Here is a 17,141-nt window from a genome sequence, read left to right as displayed (position 1 = left end):
CTTTTTATTTTCTCGTAGAAAAAACTGAGTTTTTGTGATTCCCCATCTAAGAATGCCAGAGTATGCTTTGATATGCAAGTTGGGAGGGGACGCAATTAAGTGGTATATAGGCGGGTTATTGGGAAGAGGATGCGATTGTGGATCCCCCAGCAAAACCGTTGCGCTGAATCGCATATACGAAAATTATTATATAGCTAAGGCATTTCTTTTGTTCCAAGCACATCATCAGCCTAGTGAAAAAACAAGAGACGCTGAGGACTAGTTAGATTCCACCCGTCTTCTAATGAAATAAATAAATTATCTATTATCCTCGTGCCACGTATTTTGTTACTGGAAAGTCTCTGCAGATGGTTGAAAACTTGTCTTTTTTTTGTTCTTTCTTTAAAGTCCTCTTTCTAAATTGTATTTAGGGTTTGCATGTTTCGAAAGCGTTAAACCACTTGCGCAAAATTATTTGCGGCTGGGATTATGTGCGTGCGATAGACTGGGAATGTATGTATATGCATCTGTTGCGTGAGTTTCGTGTACGTATGTATGCGTGCATGCTAGTGCTACACCAATAGATAATAACATGTTGATGTAATGTAGTTATTTATGTAACTTCCTTTTTTAGAATGCTACGCTGCATGGTGGAACTTGTACGAAACATGATACTTACTTGGTATTTTGTCTTTTTTACGACAAATCTATTAGTACTGAATAACCTGGCTCCATCTTTCATTCCGTGATTGATTAAAAAATTTTTTTGTGATATTGATAAACAATAAATGTTGAAGCAATCACAAGTCCGCAGTTTAATTTTTATAAAAATAAGGTGTATATTAAATTGACGGTACTTAGAGAGAATATCAGCAGTGGATATTTAATACATCTAAGGTACAATCAGACCCATTTGGAATAATAGCTTGTCATCCACACTGGAATGTAGTCTTCTTTGAGAAAAAATAAATCAGATTTTGGTAAAGATGAATTTTGAACGATCACAAACATTCTGAAAAGTGTTTTGTCATACCAAATTATTATTCTGGTCGATTCGATATGTATAAATCATAAATTTGTGGCAATGCGAAAAATAACCATGCTTTAACAAAATTTATATGACATCTTTTGCTTAGAATAACAGTCTAGAGAGAACAAATGGTCAAAATTAGCTTTGTTCAGTAAAAATCAGAATTTTTTAGAAGAAATGTCCTTGAGTATACTTTTCGCGCCTACTTATACTTATATTTATAGCGGCTAAAAGTCAGGCTACATAGTTTAATTGTAGCTCACATGTTTTAATTTTATTAAGGAAATAGCAAAAAACTTTCGACCGGTATTTCGACATTTTTTCTTTGAAAAATTCGGAGATCCATTTGTATGGTTCTTGAAAAGATTATCATATACAAAAAGTGTTGCTGTTAGTTCCGTTGGTAAGAATATGTTAAATGTTTTTATGAATCATTTTTATTAATGGCTCATTAATTGTTTTTTTTAAATCATTTTAAATTTTTTTTGTATGGTAGTTGGCTATATTGTTGGATTAGGAGACCGACACTGTCAGAATATTCTAATTGATTGCAACTCTGCAGAAGTAGTGCACATTGACTTAGGTACATGTTTTAGTCGTTTTCCATTTACGACGTTTTTCTTGTGCTCCAGAAGATATAAAAGAACTTCTTTGCCAAGTGTAACAGTCTTATATATAAGCTGCTAGAACTTGAGTTTTTTGTCTCGTGGAGTTCTTTAAACCATTAAGTAATTGCTAAAAAACATTTATTATCCCATGGATCAGTTTTTGTAAGCAAGTAATATTATTTTTTGAGAATGACAAAACACCAATCTAGCCCCTTGAACTCCTCAAACCGCGCTAATGCGTGGGAACGGTTTTTATGCGATTTTATTAACATTTTTGACAATAGTATGCTGAAACAATATACAGTCTGTTGTTATTTTTAGAAACAAAGTAATAAATTTAAACAAATCAAACCTGAATCAAATAAAACACATATTTCCAATAAATAAATTTTAAATTTAATCGCTTAAATCTGTAAATTAATTGGGCCAAAAAATCAAATTTTTTAACTCTTTCACGGGCATCTGGCTCAGCGTTTGCAAGATTTCTGTTTTTAGAAAGATCTTGGTCCCAAGCAGTTCTGGGAACTAAACCCTAATAACCCTGATAGAGACATCTATTAAACCTGGGTAAAATAACGCAAAAATTTCTGGACTATTTCCATTAGCATTACATCTCGCTCATAATTATGATTTGCATATTATATAGGTGTGGCATTTGAACAAGGGAAGCTTTTGCCGACTCCAGAAACTGTTCCTTTTCGACTTACTCGAGATGTTGTTGATGGTATGGGGATTGTTGGAATTGAAGGAGTGTACCGACGTTGTTGTGAACAAACATTGAAAGTTGTGCGAAACTGTAACGAAGCTATTCTTACTATAGTCGAGGTAAAACTACAATTTTGTTTAGAATATTATTGCATTGCACTTTTCAGGGTTAAATAACTTTGAAGTAGATAGCAAATAATTAACGTCATCTGCGTGAGTAACTAGCCACTAACTAACACGTTGGACCAAAAGGGGATCACATTCCCGAAATTAAATCAACCCACCCGTCTCAGGACTGACGGATTGATGACGTAATGAAAAAACCATTTAGCCTTCGTTCCTCAGATAGAAGAGTTTAAAGCTCTACACAATAATTTTGAACATGGACGGGTCTGTGCTGACGTCATCAAAATTTTAAAAGTCGATTATTATTTCCATTCTAGTTTCAATTGTTTTTTTATGTGTACAGGACATTCATTCCTTTAACCTCCCAAATCAACTGGTTATTTCCACAAGCAGTCAACTAGTTTATAATCATAGCTACTAAGTGCAGGTAAACCGCTTTAGTACACGTACTCGGTTGACGCTGCACATCAAAAAAAAAAAAACTTTTCCGCAACAGTATTTCAAAAACAACACAATATACATCCCACCCGATATTTTCATTTTAAAGAATAGGTTCTTGTGAAATTTCTAAAACTAAACTGTTTTAGTAAAAATACAGGCCTTCGCCAGTCCTCACCTGGTATAACCTGACACTTTCTATTTTGTCTTTCTAAGTTGTCGGTTTTAATAAAAACATAGACTTCAATCTGTCGTTAAAAAAGTAACCTACCATTTTTTCGAAAGTTAATTGCAAGCGAAATTTTATTCGCTGTAAAAGTATCACACCGGGACTGTTGTTGCATTGTGCACAAAATACATGTCATTGTATTAGTGAACTAAGACTTTCACCCAAATTAACAACGGTGCCATATTTAGCATAAGAAAAACTTGCCTAGCTATGCATCGGAATTTTGTTGCAACCAATCATAGCTATGTGGTTACTTTCATTAGCTTGGTAGATAGCTAAAATAATCCAAACTTCGCGTTAGTAAAAATTAGGTTGGTGAATGTAAAACAATGTTGGCTTAAAGAACTCAATGTTAAACTGAATAAAGCTGCCTAAATATGACTAGGCTGTTCCCCACGTTGTATACGTTTGTATCCAAAATCCTAAAGTTTGTTTGTTTAAGGTTTAGATGTCTAGAAAACGTGACAATATATTTATCTTAGCATGTAAAACCATATAAAAAAACAAAAAATATAAAAATAAAAAGCTTGTAGGAGACAAAAGGTCACAAAGGGATCTCCAAACCTTGACACCAAAACTTCCAAAATGCCTGTCATTGCAGCAGCTGTGATAGTTTCGTGCTCAGCATGTAATGTAAAGGACCGCAAAACACTTCTTGATTGTCTATAAAAAAATTTGTTATTTGTAACTTGAAGATTTCGTGCGTAGTTAGCACGACGACCCGCTTTTGGCCGACAGACAAAATACAGGTATTATTAGTATCGATTAATAGAAATTTATGCTGGCATTTTGCCAAAGTTAAAAAACACATTAAAACTGTACTGAGCTTCAATCGATTTTTAAGCAGAAAAAATTGAAGTAGTGTCACGCCGCTTTCTCGTAAAATACATAGAACAATAGCGCATTTTTACCGCTCAATTTTGTGTAAAAAAGAGGCTCGTCTTGCGTATATCTTTGAAAAAGGTAAATTTGACATTTTCTTACACTTTCAAAGATTATTCATAAAAACAATGTCGACAAAAAATAATCCAATTCAGCTTCAGCCAAAATTAAGATGTTCTTGAAAAATGTAAAAAGTTGAATTGCGAATTTATATTTAGCAAACGCAGAAACAATCTTTTTATTATAATTTCATTTGTTAATTTTACTCGAAAAGCAGGAATAAATAGTCAAAAAATGACAACAAAAAAATTCCTTTGCAAGATCTTAAAATTTGTTGTTATATTTATCACTGTTACTGTGTTTAAAAAGGCGCGAATAATTAACACTTTTTATAACAAATAGACAACGCATGTTAATTATCCGTAACTTTGTCTTTGCATGTATTTAAAACAAGGAAACTGCATCAAGGAAACAATAACAGCTAACTACCCTTGTTTTTTGTACAGAAAATAGCGGAGCGAAGCTGGAGCGCTTAGTACAATTTACACTTCAGTCAACGCCGTTCTTTCTAACGTTCTTTGGAATTTCGTTTCTACGTATCGGGCTTAAGACGGTTATCAAAATAATGAATAGGATCATGAGCTTTTGACGAACGCTTAAGGAGATTTTGGATTTAAAATATTTGCTGAGGTCAGCAAAGACCCGCCAAAATACTAAAAACATTTTTTTGAAATTTGATTTAGGTGACTTCCATTGTATAGAGCTTATAACGCTGATCAAGAAAATATATAGGATCATGTCCTTTTGAAGAACGGTTGAAGAGATATCGAGGTTTAAATGTTTTTAATGACGTCATCAGCCCGTTGATTTCGAAAACGTTATATATTTCCACTCGTTTCCAGGTTATTAAACCTTGCACATAAAAGTGCAATGCAATTGCATCACTAATGATAATTCAATTATTGACGTCAAGCTAATGTATTAACGGCGACGAATAGCTAATTTGTCGGTAAGCAAATGAGACAAAAAACATTGCCTTTGCAAAAGTCACAGACACGAAATCTTCGTATTATCTATATAACTAGTCGATAAAGCCCGTGGAAAAATCCACTGACGCGAAATAAAGTTTAAGAAAAAGCGTTATTTGAATTTTGATAACGTCAGCAGCCCATCCACAAAAAAAATTAGAATCTTGTTTTCACGTTGCCTCTATTATGTAGAGCTTAGATTGCTGATAAAAAAATGTATCTCATGTACTTTTGATGAGCGGTTAATGAGATATAAGCGTTTAAATATTTTCGTGACGTCAGCAATGGCCCGTCAAAACCTTAAAATTTTTTTTTTAGAAATTTCTATACCTGTTACCTTAATCGTATAGATCTTGAAACACTGATCAAGAAAATGTATAGGATGATGTATTTTTGACAAACGGTTGCAGAGATATTTGGGTTTAAAGGCTTTTGATGACGTCATTAACCCGTCCATTCCGAAACGGATCGGGAACACAGGTTTGTGAAAATTACCCAAATTGATCCTAGGTGGTCCCTTGTTACCCTCCCGGTGAAAAATTGTTGACGTCACCACCTCGTTTCCAAGTTATTTGGCCTCGAAGTTTTAGGTGTACTGTAATGACTTCATTAATTTAATATAGGATATTGACGTTAAAGTAGTGTTATTGACGTCGCGTCGTAACGTCAGAAAATTTAACATATTAGACATGCAATTTTTGGCTACAACAAAGGAAAATAAGCAAATCAACTTTGCCTGTTACAGACACACTCCCCGTATTATTATAAGAGACTAGTCGATAAGGCCCGTGGGAAAATCCACTTAGCAAATGCCATTAAGAAAATAAGTTCCTTTAGATGTTTTCCTGACGTAAGCAATGCATATACAAAAAAAATGTTCTTAAAATTTTACCCAAAATGTCCAATGTCAAATCTTACACAAAATAAAAAAAGAACAGCTTGCAAGGTGCAAAATCTTGTTGATAAAAAGTTACAACCACGACACTCACAACATCGACACTCACAACACCAATACTCACAAAACCGACAGTAAGAACACCAACAGTCACAACACGGATAATAACAATGTCAGAATAACGCATCTCAAATATGTACATCTTATAAGTGATTATGTTGAAAACCCTCAGTATTATATTCTGAAATGTCAAAAAAGATGGCCTACATTTTAAATATTTTCTTTCCCTTAAAAGCTTATACAAAAATATGAAAAAGCCATAGTTTAGAAAACATTAAATGCAAATCTACAAAAATCAGTCATTTCAGTTGCATACCATTCTCTCCCACAAAAATTTACAGAAAATGTAAAAATCAACCAGTTAAGAACACAAAAATTTTTCTTTTTTGGCATGATGATCCGTACTGCACTTTACCAACAATTCTGAACCTAAATGTCAAAAAATCAATAAGCAAAGATAAACTTGAATTAAAAAAGATCATTATTTTGGAAACATTGTGTACGGTTTGTAAACAAAAGTTTACACAAAATGTAAAACAGATTGTTTTTTGAGAAACACCTCTAAATCAACGAAAGTAATTTCATTAGGCATGTCGTATATTACCATTACCTTTCAATCTTCCATAAAAAGGTTGTGAAACACATCAAAATTTAGAAAAATCAGTCATTTCAGTGAATACAGTCATCGCCCATTAGATTACAAAATCAGAAACAAAACAATAATAAATAACTTAACACACACACACACTTTAAATTCTATAAAATTCGTTCCACTTGTCATATTGCATATGGTCCCCGTTGTAAAGTGCACAGGTAATGTGAAAAAAATTATAGATGAATCTCAGCCTGACGTCATTTGTTTACTTTTTAGGGGTAAGCTCCTTGGCTCTGGCTTTTGCGTGGTAGGAAAAAAGATGCTAGGATTTGGTGAAAACAGGTCTTTTACTGCGGATTTCTTCTAACGGGGACATTGTTGGGGTTATAAACTATTATCGAGTGTAGGTTGATGGCTTCTGATTTATTTGAATTCATTAAGAATGCCTCGTTTGAAGAAATGAACTGATAATTACTTTGCTTCACCTAGCACCCCAATCTTTTTCCCTGCAACGCAAATGCGAAAGCCGAAAGAGCTTATCACTGAAAATGTAAACAACGGAATTCATCTATACTCTATTGACATAAAAAGAAGAGGCAAAAGTAAAGTAAAATTAATAACGTTTTTTAGTCAGCCAACAGCTTTATGTAGCATTTTGAAGCAACAAAACGTAAACAAATATGGCTACATACGCGGTAAAAATAAAAATGTGGCTTTTTCTGGGAAATGCGAGTCTGCTTGATCCACTGACATAAAAACCAAACGTCTAAAAATATCAAAGTACTTACTATTTGTGTTTTCAAATCCACTTTAACCTCCAGCCTTTCTACTTCTAACTTTACTTTACATCTAGCTTCACTTCTCACTTCACTTTTCTCCTTCTTCACTTGGTCTCTTTTCTTTTTAAATATATAGCTATGCTTTTTTGAACCACTTTTTTCCGTTTTTTTCAAGGTAAAGGATCGTTCTTCTGTGCTTTTTTTTAGTGATCTTTATTTTCTACTTCTAAATTTACTTTACTTCTAGCTCCACGTAGCTCCACTTTCACTTCCAACTTCACTTTTCCACTTCTTCACTTGGACTTTTTTCTTTTTAAATATGCTTTTTTGAACCACTAATTTTACTTTTTTCAAGATCTTTCTTTTGGGTTTTTTTTTGTGGTGAGAGGACACCAATTTTTGAAAGTTAGCCGTTAAATTTATTTCAGCAAATCAAATTGAGTCGTTTTCATCACGTGATGTAAACAAAGTAAACCTGCTAGCAAAATGGACATAATTTTTTCGGCGACTTCAAAAATAATTCCGGCAACATCAAAGGAAAATGACGATATCAACTTTGCCTGTCACAGACACACAGAACTGGCGTATTATTACATAGATGTGCATTTGCTTGTCTTCTATTTGCAATCTGCTCAACATTTTGCCTTTGTCTAGCAACAGCTTTTCTTTTAGCATCTGGAGCATGTTTATTGGCAGCGTGATCAGTATTTTCTAAATGACGTGCAGCATTAGTATTATTAATAAGTGTGCGAAGTTTCATGTATTTACTATTTAACTATTACCACTAAAAAAATCTTAATCCTTTTGAGAATCTGCTTTTACTTGTCCATGATTTTAAACTCAAAAAAGGTTACTTTTTTGGTTTATACTGCGGTATCTTTAGACAAGTTGAAACAACATGACTACGAAGTTTTAAACACGGCTAGAAGCATTTAAAAGCCATACCCACTGGGCATCTAGTTGTGTCTAAGCCATTCTAAATTTTACTGCTTAAATTAAAGTGCAGTCTGCCTATTTACCTTATTAATCCCAATACTTTCTGGTGAAGATTAACCAGCTAAATAATTCTGCTGGTGGAGTATATGTAAGCATTTCTTAATTCAACATAAAGTAGCGTGACACAGCAACATCTCTCACACTGCAACTCATAATCATCAAACTTGGCGAGATCAAACGTATAGACTGAGCTTTCGAGGGTAATATTTTTCGGAAGAGATAGATGAAACAGTTTATATTGTATTTATTAACTGATAGCTATTTGTTTGTGCTCGTAGAAACCAGGATAATTTTTCAAAGATTTTCTTTTGAAAAGGTTGTAAAAACCAGGTTTTGATAAAGAAAAGAAAACGTTCGATTCGAATTTTATTGTATCAATTTTTCAAATACATCATAGTCACAGGAAAAAAAATAGTCTGGATACAAGGGCTGTCTTACTAATACCATTATGGGCAGAGGTTGAAAATTAGGGGGCCCGTATAATATAAATGCAAACATTCGCGGTGAAGATGGCTGAATTGAATGCTTTTTTGGTAGTGATCCAGGTACTAATGTAGTTCTCCTCGTGTCTAAAATAAAGTAGTTAAAAAGTATATGCTAGAAATATGTAATTTCCATATCCCTGCCTATTACATTATATACTGAAGATGAAGAAAGGGTTGGCTGCAAGTAACTCACGCTTTCTGACTTTGTTCTGTTCAAAATTGGACTTTTTTCTTTTTAAATATGCTTTTTGAACCAGTAATTTTACTTTTTTCAAGATCGTTCTTTTGTGGGGTTTTTTGGTGGCGAGAGGACACCATTTTTCGAAAGTTAGCAGGTAAATTTATTTCAGCAAATCAAATTGAGTCGTTTTCATCACGTAATGTAAACAAAGTAAACCCGCTAGCAAATTGGACATAATTCGGCGACTTCAAGGGGAATTTCGGCAACATATGACGTTATCAACTTTTCTTGTCACAGACAGACGGACACACTTAGCCAATTATAATACGCCAATTCTGTGTCTGTGTTTTGTAAAGTGGATGAAATTTCTTTGATAAAGTCTATAAAACAACGCCTATAAATTTGTTCTGTAAATTAGCAATCTTTGAAGTAAAGCAATATTGACGTTAAAGGAAAGTATATTAAGATTAGTGAAGCCATTGCATTGCACTTTCAAATTCAAGGCTAAATAACTTGGAAACAGGTGAAAATAACTGACGTCATTTCCTGCGTGGGATTTTCTTGATTAGCGTTTCAAGATCTATACGATGAAGGCAATTGGTAGACGAATTTCTTAAAAAAAATTTGGGGTTGTGACGGGCCATTGCTGATGTCAGCAAAATTTTTAAAACCTTTCATCCTCTAAGGCGTTTGTCGAAAACATATGATCCTATATATTATTTTGATCAGCGTTTTAACTTTACACATTACAGGCAACGAATAAACAAAACTTCGCCAATATTTTTTTGTACCTGCACTGCTGACGTCAACAAAAAATCTAAAACAACCTATTTTTCTATTGTCCCTTTGCCTCAGTGGATTTTTCCACGGGTTTTATCGATTAGTCTATATAATAATACGCCAGTTCTGTCTGTCTATGACTTTTGCAAAAGTGGATTATATTCTTCACGATTTTCTTTGATAAAGTCTTTAAAACATCGACCATAAAATTGTTCTGTAAATTACAAAACTCAGTGGATTTTTCCATGGGCTTTATCGACTAGTCTATATAATAATACGCCAGTTCCGTCAGGCAAAGTTGATATGCTTATTTTCCTTTGATGTCGCCGAAAAAACTTTTATGTTGCCGAAAAAAATATGTCTTCTTTGTCGAGAAATGCCGCGAGTTTGCGTTTGTGTTTGTTTTTTTGTTTGCGTTTTAAAATCACGTGATCAAAATGAAAAATTTAATTGGATGAATCAAACCACGTGATCGAAATAAAAGCAATTTTATTTGCTGAAAATACCAAGTTTCCCCCCTGACGATCAGAACAACGTAAAAAGTTTGTTAAATGAAGTTCCTAGCACAAAGTAACGGAAATTGTGTTTGCCAAAAAGATGCTTGTTCCGGTTAAATATTTGTCTACTCTTTCCTTCAAAATAAACCTTTACAAAAACATTTAAAAGGGGGCATGGTACATAAATGAACTATAAAAAGGCTTCTGTGATGTTTGTTTATGTTTTTTCCAGTTTTGATGCTATTATTGATGCGAGACAGGTTTGTTAGCTAGCATCATGATAAAGCCAACCACATCAACAACAACTAGCTAGCTAGGAATTTATCAATATGTAGTCATGTTCTTTATACCTAGCTAAGTCGCAAGTTTATATTTAACTGACCATCTATTAGCTACTGTAGCTAGCTAATGTTAGCTTTAAACTTAAGATTACCAGCAGTACCCAGCTAACCTCTGAGTTTTATGTTGCTTTTTACATGTAAGCTATATATAGCTACCGTAGTTATGTTAGTGGTCTTTGCTAGGAATATGGCTGTAACTTACTTGACCTTGACAAGCCAACACCTTTAAAAAAAGTATCTAAGGGCTCTTTTTTCTGCAAATAATGTATTTTTCACATTCTGTGTAACTAAACATATCGGTTGCATGCAATATGACAAAACGATATTTATTTAACATGTAGTGATTGTGGTAGCTTAAGTGTGATTATTTGTGTTATTCTAATGTTCTGACTCAAATGTTTTTGTTTATGATGTTTCGTGTTATTTAGGAAAAGTTTATAAACTTTTTTGAGGGAGTACTGTATACATGGTAACACCGAAGAAACTTGTGCTTTTTTTAATTCTTATTTGACAGAGGTTTTTGACATTATGGGGAAAATTTACGTAGCTTTTCACATTTTTTGATTTTGTTGCAGTATTTACATGGGTTTTTGATTATTTTTTAATTTTTTAATTAAAGAAGAATTTACATTTTTCACATTTAGAGTAAAAAATGTACCGGAAAGACTGGTATCCATTTATATACATAGTGTATATAATATATCCAAATATTTGTGTTTTTTTATATAAAGAATTATGTTAACTTTTGTGGCAAAAGGATCATGCAATTTACCGAAATAACTAATTTTTGTTGAATTTAACCTTTCACCTTGCAAGCCATTTCTGTTTTTATATTAAAATGAAAAATTCAACTGACATTATTATATATAAAAAGTAAAAATCCTACAAAATCCAGCAAACGTTATTGAACCCTGAAAATTTTAGGCATTTTTCTGATTCTTATTTTGGCTTGCGAAGTTCTTTTTCTGCAAAAATTTCTAAAAATAAAGTACAGAAATTGCTTATTTTTAAATCTAAATTTAATTTCTTCCAATTTATGGTTTTGATATTTTCATGTAAGAGTTTGTGAGCAAAGACAAATCAACATGCTGAAAGAACTGATGTTTGTTGATTTAGAATTACTAAACACAACCATTTTTTAAATTTAGTGTAAACTTTTGCCAATATTCAGTACACCAAAAGAGCTACTCTGTTGATTTCGGTTTTATACTCTTTCTAAGCTATTTTTTTCTTCTTTTTGACATTTTGGATTAACTTATTGTTGTACAAGGCATATATATACAATATGCATATAAAAAAAAATTAAAAATTTCTGTTTAACCACTCAATTTTCACATTTTATATAAATTCCTTGAGACAGGATGGTATGAAATAGACCAAAATACCTGATCTTAGTTGTTTTTAATTTACAGGCTGTGCCTGGTGAAACTTTAAGGTGAACATTTTGTACAAGACAATGGCATGACATATATATAACTGATAGAACTGATTTTTGTTGTTTTAGATGTTATAACTGAAATTTTTTGACATATTTTTGTTATTTTGTGTATGGACGACCCATACACAGGCGAAGAATTAGATTTTTCAAGCTGTGTTTTCTATACTTTGTATAAATTCTTACCGGGGAGGCAAGGACTCTGTACAAAGGGAGGACTCTGTACAACGAGGACTCTGTACAACGGGATGACTCTGTAGCTACAACGTACCGAAATGACTAATCCTTCCCTATTAAAATTTAATGCGTTCCAAATAGCAGTTTTTTTGAAATTTTGGGTAGGATTTAATGGGTAAAGGACAACATGCAAAATGTCAAAAAATACTGATTTTTGTTGAATCAGGTACTTCCTACAACCAATCTTTTTTTACAATTGATTTTTGTTGCAAACTGTTTTTTTTTTTGTTTTTTTTTTTTGCATTTTGGATTAAAATGTTGTTTTAGAGGGTATATATATGCAATAGATATGTATACCAAAAGAATTAAATTTTGCAAACTGTAATTTTGTCGTTAATCTCTCATCTTTTATATTTGATTAAACTTTTGTGGAAGACCGTGGGTATGCAATGGACTTATACTGATAAGAGAATTATAAATGTGGTGCAAAAGTTGATATAAAATGAACTGTTATATTGATCGTTGTTGTTTTAAGAGGACTCATTACTCAAACATTTTATTGCAATTCTAATTTGACTGATTAGCAAAAAAAAAATTTGCAAATTGCTTTCACATTATGCTAGCTGTTATTTTTTTACATATATTTTATGTGAACATTCGTGACAGAATACAATGTGAGATTTCAAATTTTAGCCTTGCAATCCATTTTTACACCTAAATAAAAATTTCTGGCGGAGGCACAATTTAGTGTTTATTTTTCGCATTTTGTGTCAACTTTTGGCGTGGTTTGTAATAAACTAACTTTAATATATACATTGGCAAAGGATTTGTGTTTGACATTCATCAGCTTTTTTTGCATGTGACATTATGAGTGATATAAATTTTATGGGTGAGATGTAGTTTGAAATGCTTTGGTAAACTTCTTTCCTAATAGTTTTTGCATTGTCAGAGGGTCAGGGCAAATAATCTTAGTAGATTTAGATTTGAAATGTCACATTATACTGCAGTTTTTTGACATCTTCCATTTTTTTGGTCATTTATATAATAATGCAGATTGTAAGATTCACACTGCTAGACAAGAATAACGCGGTATTAGTAGTGTAGTAGTTACGCTATAAATTTGTTCTGTAATTTACCAATTGTTTGTTAAAATAATATTGACGTCAAAGAAAAGTATATTAAGCCATTACAATGCACTTAAATCTTTGAGGCAAAATAACTTGGAAACGAGGTGGTGACGTCAGTCATTTTTCACTGCGTGGGTAACTAGGGACCACCTGGGACCAACTTGGGTAAGTTTCCCAAATCTGGGTTCCCGAATCTGTTTCGGATTGAACGGATTGATTAGCTTTAAATCCCAATATCTCTGCAACCTTTTGTCAAAGATACATGATCCTATACATTTTCTTGATCAGTGTTTTAAGATCTATAAGATGAAGGCAACGGGTATACAAATTTCGAAAGAAAAATTTTAGTATTTCTTGTAGGTCTTTTTTAATCCTAACAAGAAGCCCTGGGGGCTCTAAGAATTTCCGCTCGCTACCAAAACATTTGATGACAACCTGCTAATTCGTTGTGTTATCGTGCCAAACATTCGAAGAGTTTTGGTGCATGAAGCTCTGAAGATAAAGCACACAAGTGATATTATATCTTACAACAAACGCAAACAAAACGAAACGTGTCATAATAAACTCACATTTTAAAAGAAATTGCTAACAAAAAATACAGCCTATCATTCATGGTTGAAAGTCTTGCGATTAAAACGTTTATGGTCTTAAACGGCATTTATTTGACAAAAAATCAAATTTTGATGTGACCATCATGTTCAGCGTACTTTTTTATTAACTGTGCCAATCTTTGTTGAAAATAAAGTAGTTTTAATTTTTGGACAAATTTTGGCCTGAAGTGACATTTAGGTGACAAAAAATCAAACTTTTGTATCACCATCATTTTCAGCATACTTTATTTGTTAACTGTGCCAAATGTGACCGAAAATGAAGCGGTTTTAATTTTTGGACCAATTTTGGCCTAAAATGACATTTAAAGTGGCAAAAAATCAAAATTTTGATGTCACCATTATGTTCAGCATACGTTTTTTGTTAACTTTGCCAATTTTTGTTGAAAATGAGGTAGTTTTAATTTTTGGACCAATTTTGGCCTAAAACGTCATTTAGATGACTTCCCAGTACTTAGGGAGTTTGGGTACGAAGTTTAAATCTGACGTTGCAATTGACCATTTGGGACAGGGTTAGTTAGTCAGTCATACCAATACTATCCTCCTCTCAGAGGAACGTGAAATCCCAGGGTCGATTTTTTCTCAAAAAATGCTCCGAAAGAAAAAAATGACGGTTTTAAAGAATTTCCTACGCCTTCGGGCGCGGAAATTCAATAATTTTTAAATCCTTATATTTCCTTAACGTTCATCAAAATCATATGATTATATACATTTTTTTTATCACCGCTTTAAGCTCTACACAATAGAGGCAACGTGAAAACAAGGTTCTAAATTTTTTTGTGTGGATGGGTTGTTGACTTCATCAAAATTCAAATATCGATTCTTCTTCATTTTTATCCTGCCTCATTGGATTTTTCCATGGGCTTTATCGACTAGTATATAGATAGATGTTTTTAGCTATATCAAGTTCATAATACACACAATGAGAAAAAGCATTGAAATCACAAAACCATCCTGTTTCCTAAGTAGCTACTTATACTTTTAACCATAAAACAAAATAACTGAGCATCTGTATTAATAACTCCACTTATAGGGCGGCAATAAAGACACAATAAAAAAATGTATTGCCATTTCAATCTACGTGTGAAATATGGTATCAATTGCTAATTAACAAACATTTTTAAACAATCTTGCATTCTCTTAGAAGGCGATGTCTCAGTTGTTCCACAGTTCTTCTGCCGCTCGACTTTCTTTTTATTTCTCAAATTATACAGATTATATCTATTACGCAAACTTTTTTTTCACCATCTTGTTTACTGCTACCTTAGAGACTAAGTCCGCTCTTTACTATAAAAGTATATGTAAATATATTGTCCCTAGTTTTGTTTAATTATTTCCATATTCCATATAACAATTTTTTTCAGGTGTTACTTTATGACCCAATTTCTGCGTGGACAATCTCTGTTGAAAAAGCTAAGAAAGTACAGATTAAAGAGGATCCGCCAGATGTTTTATCTGGCAGTAACACTTTAGAACTTCCGCCGCTTGATGGCGTTGCAATTAAAAGTAGTGATGATGAAAGTAAGAATAAAATGGCAGAAAGGGTATTACTACGTTTAAAGCAAAAACTATCTGGATCAGATAGTGGCACTTCCCTTGCAGTGGATGGACAGATAAACTACCTTATTCAAGAAGCTCGTTGTACGAGAAATTTGTGCCAATTATTTCCGGGATGGCAACCATGGTTATAAGTAATGCTTCGCTGTGCACAAGAGAGTAATTTTTTTGCTAAACAAAAATAAGTTGTATGTAAGCTAGTTTTTGTCATTCTGTGATTTATTCGAAATTTAGCAGTAAATATCTTCCAATAAAAAAATGTATTTCATATATACATAAAGATGTTTTTTTATTCGTCTCTGTTATTTAGTCCTAAAAATATCGTCGAATTTTTTACGTGTTTTAATTCGCCGTTCCCCTTATTCTCAGGATTCGCAATGCATGACAGTAGTTGTATTCATCCTGAAAATTAGAGCGTAAACAAATTTTGCGATGCAAACAGCGGTAATGGATATCACAGAAAATAATGAAGAAAATCCACTGAATTCTCTACAACTACCAGTATCACTGAAACTTCAAGTTCTTTGTCTTCTACCTTATCACATGTACAAGAAGTTAATACAGCCGAAATTGTCTGAAGTCTGAGGGGAATAGCATGCTGCATTCCTCACTGTTTTAGCAATTCAAAGCAAAACAAAGACTTTCGATCATTCCCAACAGCAAGGTCTTTAGGAACCAGTGCGTAGCTAAAATTAGCAGAAAAAACTTCAAGTCAAAAAGCTCACATAGGGTTTGCTCAGCCCACTTTAAAGGGGTTAAAAAGACAAACATGAACACAGTGCCAACTATTATACCAAAGGTCGCATTGATAGTTCCTATAATACCAAGAAACACTTGACTTTTTGCCGGAATTCACATGGGCGTAGCCAGCGTCAGTCAGGCTCTGCGATCGACTGACCTACTTTTTTCATTACAACACTCTTTTTTTCCACCGCCACCGCCTACACATGGATGGGCGCACCAATTGTGCATCCGGTACACTTTTCCCGGGCGGCGCACACAAGCTTTGCACGTCGTTTTCGCAGGATTTAACAGTATCCACTTTGTTTTGCAGGCCGAGGTGTTGAATCTCTACGTAGTTTCGCAGATAGTCTTTTTCGCAGGATTATCTGCGAAAATTATGCCTATGTACGGTCTTGCATCTTTCATTTATGGTCATTTTGGACACATCCTATTGGCTAGTAAATTTCGCAGAGAGGTTAAAAATTCGCTCCATATATGGCTATAGAACATACGCAAGAAAGTCAAAAAAAACAAGGCTAGCGAAGTTGTGAAGGTGAAGAAAGCATGATGTAGCTGTCAAACGTGGATCCCTATTTAGATTTATAACTTGTATTTAAAAATTCTCTATACTCGAACCATCCAATTTTTGTATCTGTATGTAAATCTTCAGATTTGTTTTCCTGTGTAGAAAGCACTTTCAAGTTTTCAGTTAGCTAGCTATTCATCCTCTTCTGTAACTGTGTAGACAGCAGATCTTGTAGCTATACAGAATAAAGCTATTCTTATAAGCCTTTATAACAGTTTATTTAAAAGAAACATCATTTATTACTATTATTATTATTATTATTATTATTATTATTATTATTATTATTATTATTAT

At 33.1% G+C, this 17,141-nt stretch overlaps 1 protein-coding gene across 8 annotated transcripts in view; it reads left to right on the top strand.

Annotated features, from left to right (window-relative positions):
* The window catches only part of LOC130655469 (serine-protein kinase ATM-like), a 255,466-nt gene extending 238,671 nt beyond the window's left edge, over positions 1–16,795 (top strand). For 4 of the 8 annotated variants that reach the window (XM_057458230.1, XM_057458228.1, XM_057458231.1 and 1 more), the window contains 5 exons: positions 614–661; positions 1,292–1,412; positions 1,506–1,592; positions 2,264–2,442; positions 15,346–16,795. In XM_057458230.1, coding sequence (XP_057314213.1) covers positions 614–661; positions 1,292–1,412; positions 1,506–1,592; positions 2,264–2,442; positions 15,346–15,672 — 762 coding nt within the window. In that variant the 3' untranslated portion in view covers positions 15,673–16,795. Of the gene's footprint in view, positions 1–613; positions 662–1,291; positions 1,413–1,505; positions 1,593–2,263; positions 2,443–5,343; positions 9,480–15,345 lie in introns of those variants that run through there. The other 4 variants (XM_057458229.1, XM_057458226.1, XR_008984665.1 and 1 more) reach the window with 3 other exon arrangements.
* Positions 16,796–17,141: the final 346 nt, after the last annotated feature.

Source organism: Hydractinia symbiolongicarpus, chromosome 8 (genome assembly GCF_029227915.1).
Source record: "Hydractinia symbiolongicarpus strain clone_291-10 chromosome 8, HSymV2.1, whole genome shotgun sequence".
Lineage (NCBI taxonomy): Eukaryota > Metazoa > Cnidaria > Hydrozoa > Anthoathecata > Hydractiniidae > Hydractinia > Hydractinia symbiolongicarpus.
Note: the sequence above shows the minus strand (reverse complement) of the source record. Positions and strands in the feature narration are given on the sequence as shown.